Below are 10,922 nucleotides of genomic sequence, written 5' to 3' on the forward strand. Positions count from 1 at the left end.
ACACAGAAAATCTGATGATAAAAATTGTGAATTTTCAGATACAATTTTTTCATAAAAATTTTATTACGTGTGATTCAAATCTCGTTTTGTTTAATAAGTTTATTAAATAATTTGTTTTTTATATTTAAAATAAATTATTTTATGTACATGATATATTGTCATTCTTTATTTCAGTCAAAATGCTCAAGTTTAACTTCAAATTGTGTATATAAAATAAATATATTTTTTATGTACTTTATTTACGTATAGAAATATATTTTGTAAGCTGCAGAGCGTAATTTAAGGATGTTTAATATTACGCTTATATATATCTATTACAATAGAAATCGCAAAATATTTTAAATTTACAAAACAAATTTTTTTATACGTTTCACGATATGTACAATTTCTATATTTGTATTCACGACATTGCCATCGTTGTACATACTACGTTATTCATATATTAGCATTTTACGCATAAAATTTTAGACAATTCGGTGCTTAATTGTATGATGACTAACGCTTAAGATTTATTTTATTAATGCAGAAAACTATGCGTACTTAACAATAAGAAATAAATTGTTGTTAATAAGCGTACAGGGCGACAGTTATTATTTATATCAAATTTTATATTATTTAAGCAATAAACATCACATTTGAGATTACATTAAAGTATTTTATCTTTAATTTCTTATATATGTAGAAGAGAGATGTATTTTTTGAACTGATGTACACCAAACAAATTTATATTTTGTAGAATACCTAATGTAAAAATTATATTATTTTGTGTATGTATTATATATGTATTGTTATATATATATATATATATATATATATATATATAACACACATACACAAAACTATACTTATTGATAACATCACACATCATTAACTGAAATAAGTTTAGTTCGTTTTCTAGGATTCCTTACTATAATTCCCTTCAATCTTTTTCTAGAATAAAAGCCTCTTTTAAATTACGATGGAAGTTCAATCTCAAGAACGACCATGTTGTTTTATTGTTCTAAATTCAAAAGGTGATATCTTCTCATTAAAGAAGACATGGTTAATGAGAAACGGAAATGATACAGGAATTGCAGAATCAAGATTTGAACAATGATTTTTCCTTTTGCTACCTTGATTCTGCAAAGTTCTGTATAATCTCCATTTTTCATGAATGATGTCTTTATAATTTCTTCTGTAATTGGGGTTGTTGAAATAGAGATTATTTATCTGAGAATAGACCGAATGGCTCTGAGAATAAAAGATTCAATTTTAAATATTTTTATCATAGATATAAATAACTTCTTCCAGACAAATATTAAATTTCATAGGTCTTTGGAAGAGACTTATGAAATTTAATATTTGTTTTAATATCTCGTGAGACGATATGTTAACTTCTGCGAGTATATCTATATTAAGCCAGAGTTATTTATATTAGTTATTCTTCCAGAGCTTTTATGACCTTCCTCCAGAAGTGTTAATTTGATATAAGATTTGAGTTTTTCAAAACATTTTAAACAGGGAGAAAGTAACTCTGGATCATATCTCAAATAAAAGGCAATACCATGAGCAATTTGAATAAGTTCAACAAATTGAGAGCACATAGGAATTTATGTTTAACTTTTTCCATACTATGTTTATTTTTTTGCAATCAATGTCTTCATGAAAACATTTAGCTATAAAGAGAAATTGGAAAACTTCAGTTTCATGATGTATTGCATTAGTTAGAGCATGAAGATAGAGGTGCGTCATCTTTCCTGCAAATGTATTAGTGTTTTCGCATGGATATCATTTAATTGCAACAGTTTTTGCAATGAATTCTGAAAAAAAAATCCTTTTTCTTCTCTGGAAGAAGAATATCAAGACTGAGTGTAGCAAACAGAAACTGAATTCACCTAAGAATATCCTTATCCGTTTTTCTTAATTCATCACGAGCTTCTTCAATGTTAGCTATGCTCGTTTCAAGTGCTTCAACGCCTTTAATCTGATTTACAGATTTCTTTTCTAGTTTTTTTGAGTCTTTGGATTTGTCCTTTTCTACCGAAAAAAAAACTTGAAGGTTTTATTTCTGTATATTTCACGACAAAGAGCTTCTCCTCGCGGTTAGATATTAAAGAATAATTCAATTCCGGACACCACACAGATAATTTTGATTGCGGTAATGGTACTCACCATAACGTTCTCACTGCGGATGGATCTTAAATAAAGTTCGAATTTGTCTCTTTTTAAAAGAAAGAAGACAAGGACGCTTCATTTGCTTCTCATTCTCATTCATAATGAAGAAAATTCAAGAAAATCTAACTTCGTTTTAGAGTTTTATAGGTTCAACTTTTACCTCTATTAATTTCGTTGTGTTATATCTTCGATGTGTGTTCTGGCGACATCCTTGCACGATCAAGAGAAACTTTCAACTCGAAAGGTAAGCAAATCGTTCTCTCCTTAGGTAACGCTTTTGCCATGTATTTTTTCTGACTTTAAGCGCCAGATGGACATTCATCCTATAATGGAGGTTAGTGGAGAACGTAGAACTGGTGGAAGTCATGGAGCAAGTGTGAAAAGTATGTGAACAATGTGAACACTACCAGAGGTAGTGGAGGGTGAGAACGACTTGGAACGTTGGAACAGTTGGAACTAGGAACTATTTGTCATTGGACTGCATTGAACACATGTGCTGGTTCCCATTGATATTCTTTTCCCAAACTGCGATGACAATTAATGACAAGTAGGTTTCTCGCCGAAAAAAAAAACGGGGCATTCCACTTCTCTTGTATCTCGCGTGCACGAGAAAGATGTACGACATATGCCATCCCAGCGTGAGTAATCGTTTTACTCGGATAATCAAAAAGATGTGTGCGATCTCTTTATTCCGAGAATGTGCATGCCTATGTATGTATAAATATTTCGTACGTAAGATTATTTTGCAATCGTTCTCAATGTACGCTTTGCAGTATTATCATCTGTGCAAACTTGGCTGTAATGACGCGATAAAAACGAGCACCGCCTTTTATGTCTACATTGAAATATGCGAAGGTATTGTATTTAATTTAAGGGGATGGTAAACATGAAATCTATTCTTGTGACGATTTTTCAGTGAAGCGCTACTGGGATGTCAAATACAAGTATAACGAAGAACTTGACGTGATCTATTTTGAAGTGAAGAAAAGGGAGAATTCTCAGACGGAGATCTATGTGCCTTGGCCAACGAAATACAACATCTGCTTGGACAAGATTGAGAAAATGCAACAATTATTGCAAAATAAACGGTAATTTTGCAATTTTATTTCATTCTTAATTTTCATGTATCTGATATAACGTGGTTCTATTCCTGTTCTTTTTAGTTGAACTTCTTGCACGATTCATCTTCCTTCCCTTTCTTTCTAAAAAAAATTTATTCTAAAAAAGAATGATCTATAATAATGAATATATATTATATTTCTAAATGTAACAAAATTTGATTCAACAGATTGACATTCGTATTTAAATCGGAAGATAGCAGCAGTGTTTTCTATACAGTGACCACTGGCCTCTCAAAACCAGCTACACCAGAAACGAGTAAACAACAAAAAGAAAAAGCTGAAAAGATACTTAACTTGGAAAGTGAAATTCGAAGGAATACATCAAATTTACATGAATTAGCAAAGACTTTAAGTTCTACTCACGAAACTAGCGAACAAATTGATTTAAATAGCACAGATTCTTTGAATATCGAACATTCTAGTGTGGAGATATTATGATACTTTTCTTTTACTTAATTTATAATTTTGATCTCATCTATGTCTGCTGTCTGTATATTGGTATTTATCTTTTTTTGTTACACACTTTACAACTTATGTATCAAACACATAACAGTTAAACACGTAAAAAGTACTGATATATTGGAAATAAACCTAATATGAATATATTGTAATTTTTTTTGTTGAACATAATAAAATAATTTTCGTTGCAATAAAAAAATAAACCGTGTTTATTAAAGAAGGTGCATTTAAAAATAGGGAGAGATGTATATTTTTAATATTTATTTTTTAAAGTAATTCACATATATAATGCGGATTTTAAGAATACTTCTAAGGATTGCGTAATTGTTTAAAGTGATATGTGATAAGCTGCCACTGCAAATATATGAATCAAATAAATTAATTAAAAAAAATTTTCATCTCTAGCCATGTATTATTAGTAGACACTACAAAATACGAGGCACATAAATTTCCTTATTATAAAACTAATGATAGACGTAGCGAACATTTTAACCAAACTTACATCTATAGTAATTTCTATGTAATTATATATAAAAAAATACGTATAACGAAATAATAATCTAATAAATCTTTATGAATCAAGAGTAAATCTATCTACAAAACATCATAGGATGTTTGTATATATGTACATAAAAATTTTAAATTATCGCATTTTGGACCATACATATGTTCCATAAAATCATTAAATAATTTAATTCTTTCTGTAAAAAGCTGCGTATATCAGTGGAAAAAATAATTTGTTCACACACGATGCCATCTTCTAACGTATACCAAGTTACACATTGTAAAACGGAAAATACAAAACGATATGATTTGATGTAAAAATATTTTTATCATTTAAAATCGTTTTAAAAGATAAAGTTTTCAAAGATTGTAGGCTTCGGCAGTTGAAAGTAGCGTAAAAAAAAAGATATTGCATAGCTTTTTTCAGCTATGTAAAATACAAAAATAACATACACGTCAATGGACATATAGAATCTAGAATGTTATTTTTTGCGAAATGTAAATAATTTTATTATTAAATTAATGAAATATTAGGGTTTTTTCTCGCGCAAGATCCATTTCAAATTGCTTCACAAATTACAATATTATATTTTTTTTCTGCCTGTTTTACTACTAAATGCGTTGTCACGTAAATTTTCATAAATTTTATATTCTTTACTTCAGAGCTGTATAATATTAAAAAAATCGGATTTGAAGCTTTATATACACTAATAGAAAACAGGCATATTAAAAATTATTCATATCTTTCAAATTATCTTCCACTGTCGTATATTATGTTCAAGATCCGAAAATATTTTAGAGATACCTAAAATATTTTTCTACAGATCTGAACTCATCCTGCATGTACAAGAATTATATATAAAATAGATACCAAAATGGTTATATATGTATATAAATTTATAATTGCAGTAAGGCAACTAGATCTCGAGATACTCGAATCTATCACTAACACACGGTTAACTTTTCATGATAATATTCAATATTGAAAACGTAATTTCACAAGGTAAATTCACAAATAATTCTGGTCATTACATATTTACGCCTTATTAATATTAAAAAGAGCAATATTGAAAATAAAAACTTGGTAAATCTCACTAACATAGATAATAATATTTCAGCAATCAATATTTACAATTAACAAAATCAGATTTAACTATATTTTAATTTCATAGTATGACAAATTGAACAAATCTACAATAAAATTAAATGAACTATATCATAATCAAGTTATACATTTACCAAGTTCTATTTGAAATATCTCATTTACATATAAAGTCCTTAATTCAATCTTCAATTTTAATTCTAAAACATACATTTTTAGAGATAAATGAGGTCGAAAAGTTTATATACAATATCGGATTACTTCTTACTATAATAGTTAGAAATTTTTCTAGTTCTATTTCATATTACATATCAAAAATTGTTCGATTATTGTAGGCACCTTTTAAGAGATGAGTGAAGTGTATCATGGGTTATATACCTTTAATTAGATTGTGTATGTGTGGAAGTTCTACAGAAAGAGAGAGAGAGAATCGAAATCTTATAAAGGATTAATTATTAAATACTAAAGTTACAATATGTAGATAATAGCATCTGCAAAGAAGTTCCGTAATAATTAGAAGAAAAATTAATTTAAAAGTTTTTTGTAAGTAAAAATCTAATAGCTACTTCAATATTACACAGCTTTCAAATCATATTCTCTGCAAAAATTAAAACCGAATCTTAAGAGATGTTCAAATATATTCATAGTAAAACGTGGACACGTCTTGCAATAATAATTTGTTGTAAAGTTAATTAAAATTGATCATACAATACTACACGAATAACTATTGAACATAGAAATATCATTCATTATTCTTTCGACACTTTTGGTTATATATTTATATATACATGATATGAAGCACATGAACTAGTAAAAGTATCTTATAAACTAGAATATGAATGTACATAATTAAAATAATGAAATATAGTAATTGGGATACATGTTAAACGAACCTAAAGGATTTTGATATATAATGTGCTGCTTCACATGATGTCACAGGGCTCGTATGTATGTCTAACGTCACCATAATCTTGCAAAATTAGCTATACATAGATTAAATTTCCAATTATCATAACAGACAATATATGATTAATTTAATCAAAATGCTAAATATTACTGTCAAAATGATCATTGTTGTTGCACATACATAGCGCCATTTCAATTTCAATTTTTTATCACATGAGCATGAGCAAGTATAGCTACATTTTGATTTACTTTATGTTTTCTTAATGAATGTTAATTTTTGTTATTATTATGATTATCCTTTAAGTTCCATAAGGATATATAAAATCTTTGAGTAATATTGCATGTATTACTGTACATAATTAGCAATATATAGATAACGAAATGTTGAAAATAATATATATCTTCACGCAAAAGGACATCCATACATATTTAATACTAGCAACAGGACAGTGTCTGGAGATCACTTTTGCAAATGTAATCTAAAATTATTCTCAGTTATATGCAAAAAAAACTTCTTTGTCGAAAGATTAATAGGCTTCATTCGCTTTTTCCTTTGCCTGACAAGAATTGATTGGAACCTCTTAACTTTTAAAAATATGATCATAAATTCATACAATATTACTTTGTATCAAACCAGAGATTGTAAATTCATGTATAATATCTATTTACTAAAAATGTACAAACAACTCATAACATTAGCGGAAAACCTGAGATTCGATAAAAGAAGTTTCTAAAGCGAACTTCGCATTACAAGGTGATTCTTGATGAATGTTATTCTCTGAAAACTTTAGTATATATTTTCGCATTGTCCCTTACAAATAATTAACACCATATAATTCCTAGCATTCAGTACATTTTCGAAAACATTCTAATTTACCATGAGGGCTAAATAAAAAAAAAACGTATTTTGGGAAATCAAAAAGTTAGAAAGATTCTGACGCAATTGTAACGTCTAAAGAATTGCCAGAGTTAAATTGAAAGGGCAATCCCAGAAAAGGTAGATTTCTAAGGCAATGAACAATTAAGTTGCATTCGTCATATAAGATGATTCTTCTTCAGAACGGCTATCCAGGATTTGTGACTGGAATGTCTATGCAAGAGGTCTAAACATACAATTTGTATCAGAAAGATCAAAAATTGAAATGAGTTGACTCATTTTTGGTGAATTTTTAGCTAATATATTGTGTTACAAAAAGCGTTTTCAATTTTATCATTATTATTGTATTATCATGTTTATATCTTCGAAACTCAGACAAACAAATAACCAAAAAAGAAAAAAAAATTTTCTCTTATGGATGAACAATTTTTTCAATGTTCCCGAACTTTCTATTACGTGCAACCGAAAGTGCTGGGAACAACCCAACTCATGATAAGAAAATATTTGTTTCCAATTCTTCTAACCCAGCTTATTGATGAACATGGTGGATACTATGAGGGCCACTTACAACAGAGACTCACAATCTATAAGAAAAGATACCTTATTTAGCGAAGCCATTCGCTAAACAATGAACAATCGAGAGCACCAGAATTATATCCGTCCGCATTAGAAGTTGAGAACGTGATATCAAATAGAAGATATATAGATCTTTTAAGTTTTTAGCCTCTTGGAAATCGTTGCAACAAAGCGAAGAAATCAGTTCAAAAATGGCAGATGGTTTTTTGGAATATTCAAATAATATAGACAAATATGGATTTTATCTTTGTCATACCGATTACTTTAGTTCGAATAGAAGACATTCAGGATGTCTTTGATTTCAAGATGATGTTTGAGATTGGTTATACAATTGATCAGTTACCCAATGATCATCAACAGTTACAATTCATCTGGTTATACTCGAGAAATTAGATGAGATGTTAGTCTCACTAATGAATAGATCTCTTATGGAGCTGCATTCATGTGCACACCACTTTGGTTGAAAATTTTCTCTTGTAAATGTGCCTACTGTGATCATTAACATAGTATCCAAAATAAAAAATCTATACATGATGTATGACATATGATAAAATTGCTCAGATAAACAAACGTGCGTAAATACCACCGACTGCGCAATTTCATAGCATGAAGTAACTTTTTTTTCATTATGTGGATATTTTCTCATGGGAAAAATATACACATCAACATAAACTAATCGTAATAATTAATATCTCTATTAATTATTACGGCTAGCACCAATCAGCCATATAAGTAAAGTCTTTAAATAGACTCTGCTCTAGGTCGCTAAGAGGCCGAGGATCTTTTGGAGGCGTTAGTTGTGGCTTCTCTGATGTGAACTCTTCATCGAAATTACTTACATCTTCCACTGAATGCTAATAACAGAGAAATATTTTCCATGCAAATATTACATTTAAAAAAATATCTAATTTACTTCTGACATTTCAACTGATATTTAAAATTTCCATGACAAAATAGATGTAATTTCTTTCTCTCTTATGTATTCAAATTTGAATTAACAAATTAATACTTACAATTACTGGTACGAAAGGTGGTTTCACGCGTCTTAGGAGTAAATCATCCCAAGCTATATGTCTGAAAAATGCTTGTTTCTTAACATCTTCGGCGTCTCTTTCACTGCTACCTAATCTCCTTTCTGGATTCTTTCTAAGTAACTGTTACAGAAAATACACGTGGATAAGTTTTATATAGTGAAACAAAAAAAAAGTAGTAAAATAAAGATACTTACTCTTCTCATGATTGCAATTGCTTCCAAAGAAAGGAATCTTGGATATCGTACTTCGTCATTTACAATAGAATCAAAAACTTCTTCTTCGTCATCACCTGGGAAAGGGGACTGAAATACATTTTTATTTAATATGCAATATACACATATTTAAAATAAATTATATATTATGTAAAAAAAAATAAAATTACCTCTCCAACCAACATTTCAAATATTAAGACCCCAAGACCCCACCAATCTACAGCCCGTGTATAAGAAGTCTCCGTCAGCACTTCGGGCGCTAAGAATTCAGGAGTACCGCAGAAAGTACCTGTTCTGTCTCCAAATCCCATACCTTCTTTACATAAACCAAAGTCTGCGATTTTAACGTAACCTTCTGTATCTAATAGCAGATTATCTAACTTCAAGTCTCTGCAAATAAAATACACTATAAAATATATAAACTATAAAAATATATATTGTTGAATTACTTATATGCCCATTATATACCTGTAAATAATACGATTTTCGTGTAAATATTGCAATCCAAGAACTACACAAGCGGAATAGAACACAGCGCGTGGCTCTCCAAAAACATCAGCATGTATATGCATCATAAGATCACCGCCAGCTGCATATTCCATTACAAAACATACGTGTGCCTAAAAAGAATTCATTTTTCTCATTCTCTTCTATCTTATAAAAATGTATTAAAAATACTAGAATAAAGAACTATTATCCGTACCTCAGTTTGAAAGCACGCAAATAAATTAACGAGGAAAGGATGGCGCGTCGTGTTTGCTACTTCAAATATTCTCTTTTCAGAAAGCAATGACTCCACTTCATCTCTGGCTATAATATCTCCTTTCTTCAAGGCTTTAATTGCGAAGTACTCTCCTGTATTTCTATATTGCGACAGTATTACTTTGCCGAAATGTCCACGACCGAGTACGGAGAGTAGTCTGAAATTCTCCAAAGTCATACCAGTGAGCTGAGAATGCCTTCTTGATTCGTAGGCACTATCTCTATATTGAAGAGGTCTAACTGGCATTTCATATACAACCTGAAAGACAAAGTTATAATTGAAATAGCTAGTTACAAAATAGTATTTATTACATAAATGAATATTTTAATGCATTATTATTATTAAGTTAGGTATTATTATTAATATTAAGAGTAATTACTGTATATAAGAGAATTATATGTTAGTATAATCATAAAAATAAGATATTTTGAAGATGTGTCCCTAGATCTTACAATAGCAGGTTAGGCTGTAATAGTTTAGTTATTAAAATTTTCATGTGATTATTAATTTTATGTCTATCTAGCGTATACTATAAAATAATTAAAATACATGCAATGCATAGAAAGATTCGGAGAAAGAGTACAGATTAAAGATAAACATATATATATAATGATGATAATTTATAAAGATAAAAATGAAATAATTTACATTATAAGATAAAGCATTACAAGAAATTATATTTCTTTCTTCAATATTTACATGCAACATACTAAAGCAAGCAAAGCACTATGTGTACGTGGAGGGTATGTACCTCATCCTCAGGAAACTCGACGACAGGTTGGGGCGAGGGTGTGCGTGGAGAGGGTGGTGCAATCAGTACAGGGCGGGGCTCTGTCACAAGGGGCCTCAAATTTGCACCCTGAGGCCCGCCCTTTTCCTCGTTGTGCAGAAAATCAAACTCCCTTAATGCACTCTGTAACTACATTGCTGTCTCTTTACCTCTAATTCTTTATTGACTGCAGCAAATTTTAGATTGCGCATCGAAATTGTTTAAACTGAAGACATGCATAGTTATTATCTTTAATATATAATTTGAATTTTGAAATATATATTTTACAATAGCTTTATGATTTATCATAATAGGGAGTTTAAATTTTTGTTTTCGAAAAATTGAAAGGACAGTGTAAATATATAAATTGCTTTAATCGACTGTGCGAGAAAACAAAATTATATTATATTTATTGTAAAATAATTCATGTAACATATATATATAT

At 29.4% G+C, this 10,922-nt stretch overlaps 2 protein-coding genes across 5 annotated transcripts in view; one reads left to right on the forward strand and one right to left on the reverse strand.

The window, feature by feature from the left end:
• The first annotated feature begins 2,478 nt into the window (after positions 1 to 2,478).
• On the forward strand, positions 2,479 to 3,899 carry LOC108745991 (tRNA-splicing endonuclease subunit Sen15-like). The gene is made up of 4 exons (XM_018482448.1): positions 2,479 to 2,792; positions 2,928 to 3,009; positions 3,071 to 3,242; positions 3,443 to 3,899. The coding sequence occupies exons 1-4, from the start codon at positions 2,769 to 2,771 to the stop codon at positions 3,711 to 3,713; spliced, it is 549 nt and encodes a 182-aa protein (XP_018337950.1). The 5' UTR covers positions 2,479 to 2,768; the 3' UTR covers positions 3,714 to 3,899.
• A 2,636-nt stretch (positions 3,900 to 6,535) lies between these two features.
• Positions 6,536 to 10,922, reverse strand: part of LOC108746102 (serine/threonine-protein kinase N) — a 35,821-nt gene continuing 31,434 nt past the window's right edge. For 2 of the 4 annotated variants that reach the window (XM_018482646.1, XM_018482644.1), the window contains exons 12-18: positions 10,460 to 10,627; positions 9,649 to 9,966; positions 9,414 to 9,565; positions 9,116 to 9,335; positions 8,928 to 9,035; positions 8,713 to 8,853; positions 6,536 to 8,553 (exon numbers count right to left, since the gene is read on the reverse strand). In XM_018482646.1, the coding sequence (XP_018338148.1) occupies positions 8,410 to 8,553; positions 8,713 to 8,853; positions 8,928 to 9,035; positions 9,116 to 9,335; positions 9,414 to 9,565; positions 9,649 to 9,966; positions 10,460 to 10,627 (1,251 nt within the window). In that variant the 3' untranslated portion in view covers positions 6,536 to 8,409. The remainder of the gene's footprint in view (positions 8,554 to 8,712; positions 8,854 to 8,927; positions 9,036 to 9,115; positions 9,336 to 9,413; positions 9,566 to 9,648; positions 9,967 to 10,459; positions 10,628 to 10,922) is intronic. The other 2 variants (XM_018482645.1, XM_018482648.1) reach the window with 2 other exon arrangements.

The sequence above is a fragment of the Trachymyrmex septentrionalis genome, unplaced genomic scaffold (assembly GCF_001594115.1).
Source record: "Trachymyrmex septentrionalis isolate Tsep2-gDNA-1 unplaced genomic scaffold, Tsep1.0 scaffold16, whole genome shotgun sequence".
Taxonomy (NCBI): Eukaryota; Metazoa; Arthropoda; class Insecta; order Hymenoptera; family Formicidae; genus Trachymyrmex; species Trachymyrmex septentrionalis.